Below are 20,808 nucleotides of genomic sequence, written 5' to 3'. Positions count from 1 at the left end.
CTCATCCACCTTATTCAGCATGAGCCATTGTTCTAAGGGCTTTAACCCATTTTATCCATAAAGTGATGCCCAACTCAGTTGTTAAAAAAATATCCCTACTTTAAAGATCATGAAGTAAATCTACAGTAGTTCCCTGTTTACTTGAGTAACAGATGTCTGGGTTTGTGCGTTCACGTTCTGAGGCCCACTCAGCCCTCCATCCCAAGCAAATCATTCACCTGATGACCACTGTCGTACAGTACTGGGGTCAGGCGGCAGCAACTGTGCCAGAACCAGAGAGCTTCTCCAGTTACTGCCACTACTTCTGCAAAGTTTGCAGTCATTTCTGGGTGGGATGTGTAGGGTGTTAGGTCCTCTGTTTCTCCCTTTCATAGAAATGGAAAGTCAGCAGGCAAATGAAGGCTCCCAGGGGCAAGGCAGAAGGAAAGGGCACATGGCTATTGCTCTCTTCCCTTCCAGTGTAATCCAGAAGGGCTTTCGGTCCCAGACTGATTTCAGCTAAAATGTGAAGGTTTTGGTGACCAATTTCATGTACATTGATGGGGGTTAGAGGATGTACGTAGAAATAGAGTTGAAAGAAAAATAAAAAGAAATAGAGTTGAAGCCTTAGTTGCTTTATTTTCTTCCTTCTTACCCTATGTTTCCTTGTGCTCTCCTTTTTAAAGGCTGACTTTTACTCTTAATAATAACCCAGTAATATATGCTAGGTTTTTAAAAGATTTTTATTTTTAGAGAGAGAGCAGAGGAGGGGTGGGGGGATAGAGAGGAAGAAAGAGAGAAAAAGAAAGAAAAGAAAGAAAAGAAAAGAAAAAATCCTAAGCAGGCTCCATGCCCAGTGTGGAGCCCGGTGTGGGGCTCAATCTTACGACCCCAAGGCCTGAGCAGAAATCAAGAGTCAGACACTTAACTAATTGAACCTCCCGTGCTGGTTTTAAAACAAAATAAAAGCTTCCAAGGTATTGATTGTATGATCGCTTCGCCTTCCAGACTCCTTCTCTGTGTGCAAATATGTAAACACATGGATGGATATATATATATTTATATACATATACATATAAACACACACACATCATGTAATAGAGAAATGGGATCTTTACAGATAATTTTTCTTTAACTTTTCTTTACAAATTTAAGTTAGTGTCTTGGACATGCTTCTATGTTAAGAGTATATAGACCCACCTTTCTTTTTAAGTGTTTGTTCTGATAAAGTGTTTGTACTTGTATAAATGTGAAACTGTATCTGTTTAGGAAAACTTTCTAGAAGTGGAATTGCCTAATAAAAAGGTATGTGCATTCTAATTGGATATGTTGCTAAATTGCCCTTCCAAACTGTTGTGTTGATAGCTCCCATCATACATGTAGGAAAGCCCCCTTCCTTGACACTCTGGATATTTTCAAATTTTTTGCCTTCTCTAATCTGAGATGTGAAAAGAATATATCTCATTGTTTAATCAATGTTTCCTCTTTTAAGGAGGAAGAAAATTGTAGCAAGACAAGCTCATCTCATGAATCTGTCTTTAAAAAATACGCAGTTCGTCCAGTTCCAGTATAGTTTCAGCTCATTTTACACCATGGTATTCACAGTACTGTCAGCTTAGAAAAATAAGTCCTATCAAGAAAAGTATATTGTATTTTGGAGACATGAACGAATGGACAATAATGTTTATAATGTTGGTCCTAATGTTGGTGAGAAATGCATTATCACACAAAACAGTTTATGTTCACTGATTAGATGTTGCTATATAGGAAAAGGAACTTATAAAAATTTAGACAAGTTGAAGCCAGAGGTTGCAAACTAACTAGAAAATTCAGCTAACTCTAAAGCTCCATTTTCTCAATATTTAAGTGCATTGAGGATTGATTAAGTGGTGGATTTCAGATACGCGTGGCACCTCTTGGGATGAGGTTAGTCGTAGTCAGTGCCTCATTTCCATGGAAATACATAAGCTCTGTGTTAACCAAAAGCCTCAATGGTTTTGAAGCATTTCCTTACCCCCAGGAGGGAGGTCCTTTTGGTTTGACTCTTTTGGTAAGTGTTTGTGAGCTATTAGCCACATGAATGTAGGGTGTAGGGTGTAGGGTTTTTTTTTCCAGTGTCTTTGACCCTCAGTTTATTCATCTATTAAAAAAAAAATCCAGGAAGGACAAGCAAGGCCTTTAAATATGTGCCATGTAATATGTAAAAGGCAAGGGTGCTATTTTTTCCCCCTATTTACTTTTAGCCTTCAGTTTACACATTAAGAAACCAGTATAGAGACACCTGGGGAGCGTCCGACTCTTGGTTTTGGCTTAGGTCATGATTCCGGGGTCCTGGGATCCAAGCATATTGGGCTCCATGCTTAGCGAGGAGTCTGCTTGAAGCTTCTCTTTCTCTCTTTGCCCCTTCCCCAACCCTCTCTTTCTCTTTCTGTGTTTCTCAAATAAATAAATACATAAATAAATAAAACTTTTTAAAAATTTTGGGAACTGGCCATTCAAGGATAGATTTTAAGACAGTCAAGAGTAGTCTTAGGTATGCAAGCCTGTGGATTTATTAAGAGAAAGAAAAGGAAGACTGACTCAAATTATGGCAATTATTTTATATGTAAAATAATTTCATTATTTTAATTTTATTAAAATTTTAATTTTAATTATTTATTCATGAGAGACACAGAGAGAGAGACAGAGACACAGACAGAGGAAGAAGCAGGCTCCATGCAGGGAGCCTGATGTGGAACTCAACCCTGGGACTCTGGGATCATGCCCTGAGCCAAAGGCAGACACTTAACCCTGAGCCACCCAGGGATCCCAAATTATGGCAATTAAAGTAAAACTAAGCACCATGTAGAAACCCCCCTGATTTTAGAAATTTGCTTATCTAGCTATGTCAAAAACATTCACTTTTTTAAAAAAAGATTTTATTTATTTATTCATGAGTGACACAGAGAGAGAAGCAGAGACAAAGGCAAAGGGAGAAGCAGGCTCCCTGTAGGATCCCAGGATCATGCCTGAGCCAAAGGCAGATGCTCAACCACTGAGCCACCTAGGCGCTTCAACATTCACATTTTTACAGTAGAAAAACTAGGGGAAAATTATGCCATAAATGGATAGTCATAATTTTGTTATCATCTCTATTATAAGTAGAAAGGTACTGTGATTTTGCTATGGAGTTGTTGAATAAAATCACTTAAGTTAATTTTGAATATTACAAGATGGCTCAATTTCAGCCTACTCAGTGTTAGTTCAACTTCCTCAGAGTTCACATTTCTTAAATCTAATAATTCTCTTTTGTAAATGTAGTCAAGGAAGTCACAGTTGATTGACCTCTGGGTCATTGGTGTAAACTATTTTGCACGCTGGCTTTTTTTTTTTTTTTGTAGGTTTTTTCCTGTAGAAAAAAATGTAGTTGACGATGAGTTAGCTTCCTTGTCTCATTTATACAATGTAAATATTCTTGAGAAATTTCAAAAATTTAGGTGATCAGTAATGTTGCTACCATTAATTTTAATTAATAAAATTTCATCCCACTAATTTATTCAGACTCCAGTTTAAATAGTAAGACAGACATGGGGGGTTTATATAGGATATAACCCAGATGATTCTTGCTTTAAGGAACATTAAGATCTGAGATTTGGTGCATGGTGTAATTATTTTTTTCTTTTTTAGCTTAAAAATTTGTACATCAGTTTGTTAACGGAATCATTCAAGCATACAACAAAGGGGAAAGAAGTTTAACAATGAGTATCTATATTCCCCCCCACCTCTTAGATTCCATCATTAAATTTTTACACTACTTGCTTTATCACACATCTCTCCATCCTTTTATCCTTCTATCCCTTGTATGGACGAAACCGATGGATACTCCCTGTGAATTCTCTAGTAGAGTCTAAGCCTACATTCTTCACTGCGTTTACTTGGATGGTTGATGGTTATATTTTATGCAGTTAACTTGCATAGCCCTACATCATGGCTGAAGGGGTTTTTTGACCCTTTGTTAATTTGGGATTTGTTTTCCTCTGTATTGCTGAGGCCTTCTGTGCATTCTGGGAGAGTCAGGAAGGCTGCCTGAGAGTTCAAATAGGGACTCTTTGGGTGCACAAGAGGAGGAGGAAGAAAGTGATAAATGAGTTCAGTGGAATCTCCCGATGTTTAATCTGGGGTGTGCTTATCCTCACTGCCTGTCCTGGGCTTGTTGGCTAGGGCTTGGGGGCCAGCTGAGGGCTGCCAGTTCTAAGATCTCATGTTTCTTTGGAGGAAGTGGAAGGATGTAAACTTGGCAAGCTTTATTTTCTTTCTCCTGGAACCATCGGTTGCTTTTCTGGGTAGATTGTGTTGTAAGCACCTGGCACAGAAGGATCTCTTTGGAACTCGTTTGAGAAGTGGGGGCCCCTCTGTTAAGAAGCGCAACCATGGTGGGATAAAAGGGAGAGCCTCTGAAAGGTCAATCGGAGAGTTATTGAATTACTTGTTTTGAAAGCAGATCCTTCCCAAGCTTAGTGCCAGCTCCCTGCTTTGATTGAAAGGTGCTTCCAGTCTAGCAGGTTTGAGTCATTTCATTGTGAGGGCTGGATCAGTCTGCAGCATTTCCAGTGGATTTCTCTTCAGAGCTGTTTCCATCACTGAGTTTCTTAATTTAGATGTTTCATGATCACTTGAGCTAAAGATATAAGTGTTTGATCACTCTTGCTTGGTGGGAACTGGAGGTACTTTCGATGGGGGGCCAGATTTAATCTCCCATATTGAATGACTGTTCTCAAACTTACAAAGTGGATCTCAGTACCCTTTTCCAAAAACAGTAACAGCCCTATTTTGGGTTAAGTGTTTAGAGGATCTCAATCAGAGCTTTAACTTTTACATACATAATTTCCTTCTTAGGCTTCCTTTATGGTTTCTTCTGGAACTAGCTAGATGCATGCATTCTCTACAGAGGTGCTGGATAGAAAGGGGTCCTTCCTGCCTATGGAGATTATACTTCTGAGTATTACAGAGTAAGTTAAATGCAGTGATGATGTGTGTATTTCCTTGATTAGACTTGAGGGCATAGATTGAATTGGACTAGAGGTTCTTGGTTGCATATTGAAATAACAGAGTTTGGAAACACTGATATCAGCTTAACAGGATTGCAGAATGCAAGATCAATATACAAAAGTTAATTGTATTTCTATACACTAGCAAAGGATAATGTGATAATGGCACATTAAAAACAATTATTAGCAATAATTCAAAAGGAATAAAATACATACGAGTCAGTTTAACAAAAGAAGTACAAAACTTCTCTGAAAACTATATTGTTGGAAGAAATTCAAGAACACTGACTAGAAAGACACTCCATATTCATGGATTAATACAGGCATACATAGGAGATATTGGAGATTTGGTTCCCAACTTAATAAAGCAAATATTGTAATGAAGCATGCCCAACGAATTTTTTCGTTTCCCAGCACATATAAGTTATGTTTACACTATATTGTAGCCTTTTAAGTGTGCAATAGCATTACATCTAAAAAAAAAAAAACCCTATTAATTAAAAAATACTTTATTACTAAAACATTCTAACCATCCTCTGAGCTTTCAATGAGTCACAATCACCAATGGATCACCATAACAAATATAAAATGAAAATGTTTGAAATATGCAAAGAATTACCAAAGTAGGACGCAGAGACAGGAAGTGAGCAAATGCTATTGGAAAAATGGTGCAATAGCCTTGCTGGATTGGATGCAGGGTTGCCACAAATCTTCAGTTTGTAAAAAAACATAGTATCTGGGAAGCATGATACACAAGCCATGCCTATATTGTTAAAATGGCCATAAAGTGGATCTACAGATACAAATCCTATCAAAATCCCAAATATCTTCTTTGCAGAAATCAATAAGCTTGTCTGAAATTTTGTATGGAAAATTGAGGGACCTAGCATAACCAACACAGTCTCATAAAAGTTGAACAAAGTTGGAGAAATTGCTTCCGGATTTCAAACTTAACTACAGCACTGTAATAATCAAAACTGTGTCACGCTGTCATAAGGATAGACAGGTTGATGGAATAGAATTGGCAGTTCCAGAAATAAATTCTCATGTCGGTCGTCGATGGATTTCCATCAAGGATGGCAAGGCAGTTCAAAGGGAGAAAGAATAGTTTTTCGATATGCTGGGACAACTGGATGCCATTTGCAAGAGAGGAGGTTGGACTGTTTCTTCACACCACAGACAAACATTAAATCAAATGGATTCTACCTAACTGTAAGAGCTAAACTTGCAAACTTCTTGAAGAAAATATGGGAAATAAAAAAAATTTCGTTACCTCAGATTAGGCAAAGCATGAACAAAAGAAAAAAAAATTGGACTTCATCAAGATTGAAAACCTTCATGATGGGCATCCTCGGGAAAATGAAAAGATAACCAAACCCATTATGGGAGAAAATATTTGCAAATCATATCCAATATGGGACACCTGCAGAATATATGAAGAACTCTTAGAACTCAATAATAAAAACACAAATATAACCCAATTAAAAATGGGGAAAGAATCTGAATAGACCTTTATCCAAACAAGCCTAGATCAAAGAAGTCTCCCTACTTTGAGTGCCAGTCACAAGCCTAGGTTGTTAATTGCACTTTTGATCGACTGGCTGTAAATGATAGGTTCCCATGACCTCCTCCTTGGGTTCAATTAACTTGCTAGAGCAGCTCCAAGAACTCAGAGAAGCATTTTACTTACTAGATTATTGGTTTATTATAAAATGATATAACTCCGGAACAGCCAGCAGGAAGACCTGCATAAGGCAAGGTGTGGGGAAAGAGCATGGAGCTTCCATGTGCTCCAAAGTGCACCATTCTTAATAAATCTGTGTGTGTTCACCAACCAGTAAGCTCTCTGACTTCTGTATTTTTATGGAGGTTTCATTCCTTAGGCATGACTGAATCAATCCCCAGTGGCCCAGGATATAACTTCCAGCCTCTCTCCCCTCCCTGGAGGTCAGTCGATGCATGGGACTGTAAGTTCTGGCCCTCTACTCATAGGGTTGGTGCTTTGACCTGGGGCGGGGAGCTTCCCAAAGTTGCCTCTGTTTGTTAACGTAACAGAAGATACCTTGATCTGTCTGATTCCTTAGGAGATCCCAAAAGTTTTAGAAGCTCTGTGCAAGAAATAGGAAGAATGTATTTGTACTTCTTTTAAATCATAATATCACAGCCACCCTGCCCATTAGTGCCTCATAGTTTCAAGTGTTTCTTGTCCATAGAAACATACCTGTCTTATATCCTTTTCTTCAAGGCTCTGACCTCTGCTAGGAAGCCACTGCCTCATCTGACTATCCTCCTGTCCTAACTATTCGTGAATGGTGACAGGATTATTCTAGAGATGAGGTTTTAATAAAAGAAATCTAAAAGTTGAAATATCTGGTAATGTTAACAGGTGGACTGAGTGGAGAGAGTGAGGCTTTTGGAGGTACATAACTATATACACCTAATTTGTTTTTGAGAGAGAGAGAGAGAGCAAACACGCATACAGGGTTGGGGGAGGGGTAGAGGGAGAGAGATTCTTAAGCAGACTCCATGCCCAGCATGGAGCCGAACATGAGGCTCCATCCCTGTGACCCTGAGACCATAACCTGAGCCAAAATCAGGAGTCAGATGCTTAACACACTGAACCACCCAGGCACCCCTATATACACCTAGTTTTTAAGTCCTAATTATAATAAGTGCTACAAAGGAGACATAAAGAGTGGTTACAGTCTTGGAAGGGTTTTAAGCTGATGACAGAAGGGATCAGATTTAGACTTGTATTAAAGTTCCTTTCGCCAGCAGTGTAGAATTAATTAGAAAGAGGCAAATCAGATAGGAAGATCAGTGAATGGATGGACTAAGGCAGAAGTCCAGGTAGCAGGTAATGGAAAGTGGTCTAAGTATGGGGCAGGAAAAGACTGGGAGAGGTGAACAGGCCTGATCAATACTTAGGACATGGAATGGATAGGACTTTGGAATGTATAAAATCATGCAGTAATGTGTTTTGTAGTACCTTCTACGTGTTTTTCTGGAATCCATCCAAGAAGACCATGTCCCTGTACTTTTTCTAGTGGTACAAGATAAGACACAAGTAAATATCATAGGTAATAGAAAGTGCTATGAAGAAAAATAAAGCAGGGTAAGAAGGCCTGATACGGGAGGGAAGATTGGCCTTTTTAGTCAGTGAAGGCCGATCTGAGGAGGTGACACTGAGCATCCCCTGAATGACCTGAGATGGAGCCACCTAGGGGAAGGACATTCTAGGAAGAGTAAATGGCTCCAACCAAGAAAGAAGCCAAGTGTGACATGTCGAAGAAATAGTGGCCAGGTTCATATTCCCAGAGTAAAGGGAGAATGTGGTAGAAATGAGCTGAGCAGGAATCAGAAACAAGTAGGACCATATGAGCCATGGTAAGGAGTTGGCGAGGCCATCTACATGAGATGCACATTCTTTGGAGGGTTTGGGGGCAGGAGAATAAAATATGATTTATATTTTAGAAAGATGTATGAAGAGGACTGGGCTACTGTGTGGAGTAGAGACCAGCAGGAAAGCTAGTGCAGAGTTCTCCAGAAGGGGTGATGGGGACTTGAGTTTGCAGCGGAAATGATGAGAAATGCTTAGTTTGGGGACATGTTTTGGTTGAGAGTTTGAGCAAAGAGGCATCAAGGGTGTCTTTGTTTTTGTTTTGGCTTAGTAATTGGGTAATTGGTTCCATTTACTGAGCTGGGGAAGACTGGGGATGTGGGGAAGCTGGTATGTTGGGACAGTGGGATTCAAAGGCTCTGTTAAGTAGTGAGGGCATGGTTAGACAGGCGAAGACTTCTAATAGGCATTTATTGAATCCAGGGTAAGACAAAGAGATGTTAGAGATGATCCATGCATTTCCGGGTTATGCAACTGGGTGGATGGAAATGTCATTTGTGAATATATAGAGAGAATGAGATAGAAAATGAGATAGAGATAGAAAATGCAAGACAAGGACAGGACTTGGAGGAGAGAAAAAAAAATCATTATTATATATGATGGTCCATGGCCTAAAAATGTTTCTATGTTCTCCCATACAAATTAAGTGGAATGTTGACTATTTAAAAAAGGGAAAAAAAATTTCTTTCTTTTTGTGTGTCATCAGGATTTTCAAAAAGTTTTTTTCAAAACATTTCCCTTAGACTCTGTTACGAAAATTGCATATTTTGGCATCTGTTTAATGCTATTATTTAATGGAATGTAATTTTTTTTTAAGGAGATAGAATTTTATGGAATACACTGCAAGGGAGCAGCAAAGGACAGACCATCTGCCAGGAGGTTGTGATGGGGGCTATAGGGGAGGGAGAGAAGAGGGAGCAAGAAGGTACGGGAACATACTGAATTTTCCCTTTTTGGGTATCTGTGTCAGGTTGTGGGTAACCCATTGGTCAGCTACAGCCTATGGATATTTTGAAGTGAGTCACTTAACAAGGCTGTTTGCATTCAGACTGCCCTTTTACCTTACTTGGGTTTCCATAGCTCAAGCCTATTGCCAAAAAAGGGCCTCTGTATTCCCCACTGACTGACCGACAATGACACAACTTTGGCATTTGGATGGAAGTCTTGCCTTCAGTAGCTGTTTCCTGCTGGGTGGGGTGGGGGACACCCTGTCCCTACCTAAACTTGTTGGGCCATTGGGGATTCTGTGCAGTTACAGGCAGAGCTTAGTATTAGATTAACGTGCTCATAGGCGATTTAAGTGAAACTCCAAGGTGGCTGGGTCCTTGGGGTACAGCAGGAGGGGACTCTCAGACAGGTCCTTGTGGACTTGTCACCTGTGTATGGAATGGAGTCAGTCCGATATGCAGGAGCATATTTTGCCTGTAGGTCAAGACAGTGGCCGGACCAGTGGGGACAGAGGAAAAAGTGGGGGCCCGAAAGCAGCACACAGTGGCTGAGAGTCAGTCAATGGATCCACAAGGTGTGCAGATGCGCCCTGGACTAGTTGTCGCTGCCGACTGTGCCACACACTGGGGGTGGAGTGGGAGAGCAGAGAGAAGGGGTCCTTGGCCCCTCATGGGTGGGCCCAGTCTGACCTTCAGGCCGGAGCCCTTGTCTGGGAAGGACTAGGTTAGACTGCCAGGTGGGGGCCAGAAAGTGAAAGGGAAAGGAGGGGGAGATTTCTCCCAAGGGCCAGAGGGGAAATCCTTTGTTCTTTCTGGCAAGAGCTCTGGTGGCTTTCTCCTCCTTCCCCCCATCAGGAACTTCTAGCCTGAGCCTCGCCTAGGAGTAATCTCAGCCTGAGGTCATCAGCTCCCCCTATAGCCTCCTTGAGCCCACCCTATGCCTCCTGAGAAAGTCCTAAGAAATTCCCAGATAATCCAGGGAGAAGCCAGGCCCCACTGGGCCAGAGGTTCCCTGGGAGGGCCAGCAAATGTGAGGTGGTTGCATGAGGTGGGGGCCGGTGGCCCAGTGGTGAAAGAATTCACCCCAGGGCAGAAGAGAGGAGATAGAAGTTTACTGAGTACAGTGCAGGGGAGCTGTTGGCAGGATGGCAAAGCAGAGACTGCCTGCCTGGGAGGGAATTTTTTTTTAATGTGACTAAATGATGGTGTTTTTCTCCCCCTCTTTCTTTGTGTCTTCATTTACAGTCTGGAAGCCAGTCTCTTCTAGAATTGTTAACCATTTACGTGGGTTTGGTTTGTATAACATGCACAGGGGAGTTCCAATGAATGTTTTTGCTTCTGTTGTGCTTCAGCCAGAGGTGCTGGGGGAGAGAAGGGAGGGTTTGGGATTAAATTCTTAGTGAAAGCCGTTGGAAGACAGACTAAACCGAAGGTGCTTGAAAATTCAACAAGAAGAAGTAACTAGGGCTGGCGGTTGTCCCTCTTGCCTTTCGACTAGAGATGCATGCTCACGGTGATGGAGTGTTAAGTGCCTATGCTGTCCTGATAGCTTGCTGTATGTATTCATGCATGCATGCCCTGTAGCCCGTATGTATAGCTCTGACTTCTCCCCTAGAATCATGGGTCACGTAATATTGTGTCCAGGAGTGTCCTTGTTGGCAGCTTTAGAATTTACTGGCTTTACATGTCATGGATGTAGTACCTAAGAACATTACATTAACAAATAGAACATCTACGATAAACTCCTGGGAAAGCTTAGATTTCAACTTTACAGGTTTGTAAAATAAGTTGAAATGATTTTTTTTTTTTTTTGCCTGTAAAGACTCACAAAGTGTTTATTTTTGGTGGACTCTAAGCTTTTTCTACAGGTGCAAATAGTTCTAGCGAGAGGCTTGAATGGAGGTGTGTATGATGTCCTGTTGCAAATATCTGCTCTGTTTATGGAGGTTCTGTAGCACAGTGGCTTATTAACTGGTTCTCCAAAGGGAGTAGAGAAAGGATAATCTCAGAAATCAGAGGATTAACATTTCCTCACCAAGTTTTTGGTAGAACGCCTAAGATTAAATGAAGTGGAGTAGAAATAAAACCAAATAGTCTGCAGTTTGCGAATTTTTCAAAGGGTTCCCGTATATACAATTCCAGGTTTGTGTTTTGTGTGTACATGTCTTTTAAACCCTGTGAGGTAACCATAGCCAGATATTAATTGTTTCTGGTTTTCCAATGAAGGGAAGCAGGTTTGGGGCACAACTTGAGTAACTTTCCCATTGTCACCTGAGGGAATGGCACCATGGCTAGAGCCACATAATTCTAATAGATGTTCATAATGCTGTTCATTTTGTTTTCTCAGATACCTTCCCCTGAGCCTGGAGACCATACATTTTCAGAGCCTTTCTGCTTAAATTTCAAGTGGTAGTTGGGGAACATGGGTGGTGGTCACACTGGAATCTGTGTGGCAGATGGATGGCAGCGAGGTCCTTAGGAATAGAGCCGGGTGGACAGGCCTTTGCATCATTTATTCATTTGTCCTTTGGTGTAACCCTCCTTTTTGTGAGCCAGCTTTTTTGCTTTTCCTCTTGAGTTTTGCACATGTACTGAAATTCTTCCCCATATTTCCAAGTTATGGCTCTCTTCTCCTTTTCCATTCTTCTTAGCACAAGAGACTGTGTCTGGCACAGAAACTCCTAGAGCAAGGAATTGTTCACCCTTCTCTCAAACAAGAAAATAAAAGCTAAAATACAGTACCTATAGTACAGTCAGCTGTAGGAAGAATTCCTCAAGAGAAGCCCTGTTCCCAGATACCTTTTTTCTCCAGTTCATACTGAATCATGAACATTTTCCCTGTGTGTTTAAACATAATTTGAAAATATTTTTCATGATTCTTAGCATGCTGTTGTATGAATTTAGCATAATTTATTTACATGCCCTTCTATTTTGGATACTTGGGTTACTTTCCCATTTTTTTCTCTTGATGAAGTCATAGGGGGAAAATGGACTCTTTGAAGAAGGGAATTATTAAGTAGTTCTAGAAATACAAATCTGGTTTAAATATTTTGCTCTAGTCATTGCTTTGGTAGTACATTGTAACGGTAATTTCAATCAGGTAAATATATGATTAGTTTCTAGAAATAATTGTTGTATTAGTTTTCTTTTCAGGTAGGGAAAAAGAATAAAGATAGGTGTGCCTGGGTGGCTCAGTCTGTTAAGTGTCTGCCTTTGGCTCAGGTCATGATCTCAAGGTCCTGGGATTGAGCCCCATGTCCTGGGATTGAGCCCCATGTCAGGCTTCCTGCTTAGTGGGGAGTCTGCTTCTCCTTTCCTCTGCCCCTCCCCCCTCATGTTTGCTTTCTCTCTCTTCTCTCAAATAAATCAATGAAATCTTAAAAAAATAAAAAAAGAATAAGGATGACCAGTGAAAGGAATAGGTTTACAATTATAGTTTCAGTATTCTGACCATAGAATTTGTTTAATAATTAAGCTTTTATAAAAGGTTGGTGCAACAGCAATATTTCTAATGTAGTGGGTTGATACATAAATGCATAAATTTGAAAAATCTGAACCCAGTTGTAATCATCACTTTTTAAGAGTTGTTAAGTCATAGACTGGCTTATGTGTCTTTGGAGTGTTCTCCTCAAACATGTGTGCTTGACTTTTTTTCATCATGCATACAGACAAGAGCTCATCCAATTATGAGCAAATTAGTGGAAATTGAGGAGTCAACTTCTGGATTTTTAAGAGCTCTGTCTTTCGGAACTATGGCCCTTACTCTCCTGTGGGTGTGTGGGGCTGTGTTGGGAGGGAGAAGGAAGGAGTCTGAGGTATCCATAATGCTGTCAATCCTTCTACCTTCTCAGTCTGACTCTGTTTCCACCACCGCCCAAGATCCAGATCCAGGTGCAAGAGGGAATGAGAAGACTCTTCTTTCTGGGTTTCCTTCCTTCCTCCCATTTATTTATTCATTTGAGAGAGAGAGCTAGCAGGGGGAGAGGCAGGGGGAGAGGGAAAATCCCAAGCAGACTCCCCCTGAGCTCTGAGGCTGACTCCGGGCTACAGCCCATGACCCTGGATCATGACTTGAGCTGAAACTGAGATTTGGACATTCCACCTATCGAGCTACCCAGGCACCCCTCTGGGTTTCTTTCTTTCTTTTTTTTTTTAAATACAATTTCTTCTTTCCCCAGGTTCTACTCAAACCTCCTCACCATCACTCCCACTGAGATGCATAGTTTTGGAAGGTCTCATTCTCCCAAATTGTCTTTGATATTACTTTTCCCAGGTGTATTTGCTATTGAGAGTGTTCCTAGATAATAAGTTAGTGCCTTAATCTTAAAATTGACCCTTGAACAATGCACAGGTTAGGGGCACCAACTGGACCCCCCACCCATGCAGTCGAAAATCTACATATAACTTTTGACTCCCCCAGAACTTAACTGCTAATAGCCTACTGTTGACCAGAAGCCTTACTGATAACATAAACAGTTGATCATACATATACTGTACATATATTATATGCTGTATTCTTACAATAAAGTAAGCTAGAGAAAATGTTATTAAGAAAATTGTAAGAGAAAATACATTTATGTACTGTATTGATTGAGAAAACCCTGCATATCCATGGACCCACATGGTTCAAACCCATGTTGTTCAAGGGTCAATTGTATTTTGATTCTGTTTGGCTAGCTCAGCATGAGAGTCACAGAGTTCTACTTTTGGGCCAACTTTGAGGGAAAGGCCCACTAGGTAATAAGGGAACTAGGAAGTCACATAAGTTAAAAAAAAAAAGAAAGAAAGAAAGAAAAAGTACAAAGAAGGCTTTTGCCATCAGTGCAAAAGAGTGTTTCTTCTTTCCCAAATCAGTGGTAGATAAAATGTGTGTTTGGGAATTTGACTTGTTTCCTTGAGTAAACTCAATATTCTTAGGATGAGGTCATACATAATTAATCACCTATCTTGCATTCTTTCCAAAGTGAGGGCTCTCAACGTTCACACTTGTGATAACTTATGTTTCCTGAGTACAAGAGCCCAGGACTGCCAGTGAAGGAAGAAGAGGCCGTGGTGGTTATGTAACCTTTGTGCTACTGAAATGCAATGAGTAATGGTCTTTTTTTTCTTCTTAACTTCTAGTGCTTGAAACAGTACCTGCAGCTGGCAATCCGAGAAGGATGTGGGGCTCCCATTGCCTGCCCTGACACAGTGTGCCTAAACCACGGGACCCTGCAGGAAGCAGAGGTACAGATGAGTCCCATGACCTTCTCTCTTTCCTGTTGATGATATTTCCTAGGATCTTGACTCCTTATGCACTTCCCTGCCAGGCAGTCTAGAAACAAAATACAGAGGCTAACTTTTTAAAGGAGTACTGTATTGCTACATACGTATGGATTCTTCATACAACCTGTTAAAGCTGTTATTTACCTCAGTTCTATTTATAAATGCTGTCTGAGTGTTGAAGAAGCTCTAGAATAGGTGAAGGTGCTGAAAATCAGGGTTACCAAATGTGTGGTCTGGAGGCTAAATAGCAAGTGGTCTTGTGATATTTAATACTTTAAAGATAAACAGGTGACAGATTTTAACCAGTTATAGACAATATAAACTATTGCCATTCACAAACATAGATGGAGTTGAAAATCATGTCCACAGGCCTTTCGTTTGATCTTTATATGGGATCAGAAATGGCTTTCTTGAATGAGTTCTTCAATCCCTTATCAGGAGCTTGCCCTTGAAGCTGACTTTTTTTTTTTTTTTAGATTTATTTTATTCTATTCTATTTATTAATTAATGATAGGAAGAGAGATTGAGAGAGAGAGAGAGGCAGAGACACAGGCAGAGGGAGAAGCAGGCTCCATGCAGGGAGCCTGACGTGGGACTTGATCCTAGGTCTCCAGGATCAGGCCCTTGGGCTGAAGGCAGCGCTAAATCGCTGAGCCACCTGGGCTGCCTTCCTCTGTTTTGTGAGCAAAGCAGGCAGAAAGATGTTTATAGACCATTTTAAACCAATCTGTATTTGGGTATCTATGTTCAACTTATGGAATATCAGCTAGGGGAGGTGGTCCAAGTGAGCTTGGAGTGTTTTCTAAGGAAGAATAAAAGTTTAGAAGTGATACATTTTAGGAAAATCATGAAATAATGGAATATTTTTGATAAAAACGTAATATTGAATATGTCAACCTGTGGTGCGAAATATTGGTTTCTTTTGTGTGAGAAATGGGTAAAAGGAAATTAAAGTGGGGAAAGATTAGGTTGGCTATACAACTTGGCAGTGGGTTTTAAAATAAGACTCGGGTGTTCAGGAGCATCTTTCAATGTACAATTCTTTTAGAAAAGATACTTCCTTTTTAATATGCTTCTGTGATACTCTGATCAGTCAGCAGTTATTAAGTGTACACGATGTGCCAGGCCCTGTTCCAGGTCAGGAAGAGAGGTAAATAAGACCGGCCCAGTGCTATCCTCATGGGGCTTCGGATCTAGCAGAGTGACATTAACCCATGGACAGGCGTGTATCCTAGACCTCGTACTGTCCAATCCAGTAGCCGCTTGCTACATATGGTACTTACATTTAAATTAATTAAGGTTAAATAAAATAAAAAATTCATTCCTTTGGTTGCATTAATCATGTTCTAAATGCTCAGTAGCCATGTGTGGCTCGTGGCTGCCAGATTAGCACAGTATATGGCATCTCCAACATCACAGAAAGTTCAGTGACATGGCATTGTTGTAGACTTTTAAATGAATGGTATCCACCAGCCATTGACAGTTTGGATATCAAATGTTAGAGCTAAAGGGTTTAGACAGATGCATGAGGACAGGCCACAGTTTGTCTCCTAGCCCTCCAGACCAGAGTTTTAACTTTTCTCATTTTCTTAGTATAGAAGTTTCTTTTCATATTTGCCTGCAGTTCTCCCCTCTGTCTTATTTCTTCCCCTTTTCCCATCGCACACATTCTCATCACACTTTCCCAGCACTCATTCTCTGTACCCAGTTTAACTCTAAAAACTGTTTAACTTTTAGGCTGTATGGAAACCAAAGAAAGCTGTAATGTCTCTTAGAAATTACCAAAGGGTATATGGGGGAAAACAAAACAAAACAAAACAAAAACATCTTTTGAACTAAACTATGGTATTTCTTCAATTGTTCGAAGTCTGTTTCCTATTAGATGAGTAGGAGGACACTCCAGGGCATTAAGGGCCTGGTTCTGTTCTCACTGGCCTGCCGAGAGCCTGACTAAATAAAGATGGGCGTGAATGTACAGTCATCAAAGTTCTTAACCAATGGGCCACTTTTTTTCCCCCTGGAGTAAAACTGAATTGAGACATGAATAAAACATTATGTTAGAGATATTAGTAGCTTTGCCAGTTTATATGGGACCACTCCTTTCAAAGCAAATACCACATACATGTGAACTTGGGCTAAAGCATCTTCCTTTACATCAAGATTTCCTTGTATGTAGTTATTATTTTTTTTTTAATTTTTTTATTCATTCATGATAGTCACACACAGAGAGAGAGAGGCAGAGACACAGGCAGAGGGAGAAGCAGGCTACATGCAGGGAGCCCGACATGGGATTCGATCCAGGGCCTCCAGGATCGCGCCCTGGGCCAAAGACAGGCGCCAAACCGCTGCGCCACCCAGGGATCCCTGTATGTAGTTATTATTGTAATAGGCAGCTCTTTTTTTTTTTTTTAATGTGTGGAGCCCAATGCGGGGCTCAAACTCTCCACCCTGAGATCAAGGACCAGAGCTGAGATCGAGTTGTGGATGCTTAACTGGTGGAGCCACTTAGGCGCCCCTATAATAATAGGTAGCTCTTAATCCAGATATGATTGAATATATCATAATGGGGCTTGTTCACCTTGTGTTTGACTGGATTCCATTTCTACCACTCTTCTACCTTTTAAAAAATGTTTAATTAGGGATCCCTGGGTGGCGCAGCGGTTTGGCGCCTGCCTTTGGCCCAGGGCGTGATCCTGGAGACCCGGGATCGAGTCCCACGTCGGGCTCCCGGTGCATGGAGCCTGCTTCTCCCTCTGCCTGTGTCTCTGCCTCTCTCTCTCTCTCTGTGTGACTATCATAAATAAATAAAAATTAAAAAAAAAATAAAAAATGTTTAATTATACACAGGTAACACAGTTAAAAATTATTCTGGTTAAGACTCAAGTTACCTTTGTGCTGCTGCTGTTTGTGTTACATGGTTCTTCATCATTCACTGTCTTATAAAATGCATATGAGTATAACATTTCTTCATCTTCAGAGGACACCAGGCATTCTCAGCTCTTTTCTCCAAATGCTTTCCACTGTAGATCTGACTCGCACGATTGCCTGTGTTCCATGCATCTGCTCCTGCCCACTGTGGGTCTTGCCTTCCTTCTTACTGCTTCCAGATGAGCTCAGCTGTGGCTTTGCCCCCTAAGTTTTACTTATCAGGAGGAGCTTCATTAGCAGAGCATTTAATGCCTGACCAAGTACTGTTTGCTTATGGAGGAAGAGAGTAGAAAAGGCACCTTCACTGCTGTGTCCCGCAGGCTGATGGGAGGCAGTGGCTAGAGGTGCACTCGCTGGGGGCCCTGGAAAAGTCGAACTCGCTCTTCTTCATCACTGGGAATTTTAATTGGTGGTGTGCTTTTCTCATGTACTTGATCAGGGAATCTTGTCCAGTATGGAATTCTAAGAGGTGGGAGGCAGATTGATTATTCTGATAGTGTTACTTTAGGCAAGGCCTGCCCTGGGAGTGAGTAGTCCTGTTAAAAAGGTGATGACTAATGTAGCTGTGCCCTTATACTGTTGGGGAAGTAGCACATCATCACTCAGTGGGGGAGCCTGAGCCACTTGTTCTGGGCCCTGTAGAATTTGGTGAGCGCAGACCTACTGTTACATGGCCTGAGAAATTGAACGTCTTCTGTCTGCCAGCTGGCAGAGGAGGGCAGGGAACAGCTTCTCAGCAATCAGTTCTCCTTCCAAGTCCTGGGACATTGAAATGACCAGACTGCATTTTGCTGCTGGAGCCGCCACATGCCCCAGTGCAAAGATGGGTACAGCTGCTCTTGCCCAGAGTTGGGCACCCCAGAATTTCTGTAGGAGGCAGTTGAGGTGGGACACTGTGGAGGTCTAGGAGGGAGAGATAGGGGTGGAGTAGGAATTTGAAGCTACATTTGCAAAATAAATACGGTTTTTACTCATATTGCACATTTATTAAGGTGGCTTTGGGAAAGGCTGCTGGAATTCTGGAGGTCTGCGTGCTCCCCACAAATTATCCTTCAGAGGAGCCCCCACTTGCTATCTCCTCTTGCCACCGTCTTTTCCATAATCACAATGTGAGGTGGGGCGAAGGGAGGATAAGGATAAGGATGCCCCACCAAGCAACCTGTTGTTGTGGCCTAAGGATCTGAACGGGAAGGGACCAAGTGTGTCTGTAGCAACCTTTGGCTGTGACGTGTGTTAGTGAGAGGAGTCAAAACTTGGGGTGGCAAAAGGTAAAGGAATCTGCTCTGCCAGTGTTAATAGATATTTATAGGGAATATAAATTTTGCTTTAGAATGTATCTAAAGCTTTGCTTTAAAGCTGCAGATAAGTGGAGAATGATGTTTCTGTTTCTAAGCTACTCCTTCAAATAAAGGCCACCATAAGAAGAGTAAGCAGCGGGGGGTTGAATGTGTCGCATGGGTGTCCACATGGGCACGTCCCCTTTACCCATAGAGGAACCAAGGGAGAGAGGCAGAGGATGATGTGGGAAGGTGTCCTGAAGCCTCTGTAGAACAGGTAAGAAAGGAACAGCAAATGGCCCTCTTCAGAGAACTTTGAGAACAATTCCTGCCCTGGGATTCCAGCTCTTGCTGCCGCCATGTTTGTCACTGGGGGCGGGGGGGGGGGGGTGGGGGGCTTCTGGCTCTCAGACAGGGATGCCCTCCTGCTTTTTCCAGCAGGTTTAAATATCTAGTATGTAGAGAAGGATATGTGAGCTTGGTTAGTACACTCAAGTGATGAGTGGGGGGATGTTAGGAAGTGCAGTTCTTATTTTCTGGGTTGAGATAGGAGACATGGGTAGTTTTTGTATTAGTGCGGTAAGGCACTTATCCATACTATCCATACTATTCTTTTGCCAGGATTTTTGCTAGTCCTAGCACCTCAAAAATTCCCACAGCTTTGACATGCTATAAAGATCTCTTTAGTTTAAAAAAAATTATGGTCTCTTTAGTTTAAAAAAAATTTAATATTAATTTTGCTAAAGCAACTGTAGCAGAAGTATGGTTTAAAGGGCCCAAACCCAAGTAAAGTCTAGGCTTTTCTTCTTTTCTCATCTGTCCTGGCTTTCTAGACCTTGATGAGTGGTACTTGCATTAAGCCAATCCCTAACTTCAATGTTTTAACCACTTTATTTTCCTAACTAAAAGCTAATATAATAATCTTTTATACAGGGGCTTCTGAGTGGCTCAGTCAGTTAAGCGTCTGTGTTTGGGTCAGGTCATTAATCTGACAGTTCTCCAATAGAGCCCAACATCTGGCTCCCTGCTCCATGGGGAGCCTGCTTCTGCCTCTTCCTCTGCTCCTCCCCCTCTGCTCATGCTCTGTCTTGCTTTCTCTTTCAAATATATAAAGAAAATATATATATTTTAAAGTTTTATATACACATTATATTTTATATATGAGATATTGACCAATTGTCAGTATTATGGGAACACATCACTTCCAGCATAAATGCTTCTCTGGCAAACAGGCTCTACTGTCTGCCCCCTCCCCCTTTTTCTTCTTTAGTTTTTGTAGGGCTGGTGTCAGTGAAGGTGGTGATGCCTGTTCTGATATTATGATCATAGATAATAAGATAAACAAAGGTGTAGTTCATTTTTCATTTCTTCTCAGTTGTAAATGTTAGACATATTTAATTAACATCATGTGTAACAGTCATAGCACCCCACATGTATGTATATTCCCAGTGCCCTGGTTATCCTGTGCTCTAGTTGGAGTGGAATGGAAAGCCGAAGACTTCCAATAAAGTAGGAACTGAATATTTAATAAGTATCTTAAGGTTCATTTTTACCAGAAACCAACAAACCAGAGAGCAATTATGAGCAATTAGTAGTTTTTTGTTCTTATTGTTCTCTTATTAGTGCTCTTTGTTCTATTAAAATTAAACTGAATTTATTCTATCTTTGAATTAAATTTCCTTTCTTTTTGGAAAGAATTTCTAGAGTGATAAAGATAAGAAAAATGGTCTTTCATGCTTGGATTGGAGGAGAGAGAAATTTTTGTTTAACAGGCAGATTAATATAAGTTTCAAAGGAGAAATAGTAAAAAAAAAAATCACTTTAAATCAAGATAAGAATTTTCCAGATGTGATGGAAGTGGTCTCTTGATAGTTGAGAAGATACTTGGAAGTTTTTGTTTCTACAGCTTGAATGTGGATCTGGTTATTTATTTTTTTAAAATTTTTATTTATTTATGATAGTCACACAGAAAGAGAGAGAGAGGC

The 20,808-nt window shown here is 40.9% G+C and overlaps 1 protein-coding gene across 3 annotated transcripts in view; it reads left to right on the top strand.

Moving 5' to 3' along the window:
* The window catches only part of RNF144B (ring finger protein 144B), a 169,027-nt gene that overhangs the window by 119,871 nt on the left and 28,348 nt on the right, over window positions 1-20,808 (top strand). For all 3 annotated transcript variants that reach the window (XM_072814029.1, XM_072814028.1, XM_072814030.1), the window contains exon 3: window positions 14,475-14,579. In XM_072814029.1, coding sequence (XP_072670130.1) covers window positions 14,475-14,579 — 105 coding nt within the window. The remainder of the gene's footprint in view (window positions 1-14,474; window positions 14,580-20,808) is intronic.

Source organism: Canis lupus, chromosome 37, assembly GCF_048164855.1.
Source record: "Canis lupus baileyi chromosome 37, mCanLup2.hap1, whole genome shotgun sequence".
Lineage (NCBI taxonomy): Eukaryota > Metazoa > Chordata > Mammalia > Carnivora > Canidae > Canis > Canis lupus.
Note: the sequence above shows the minus strand (reverse complement) of the source record. Positions and strands in the feature narration are given on the sequence as shown.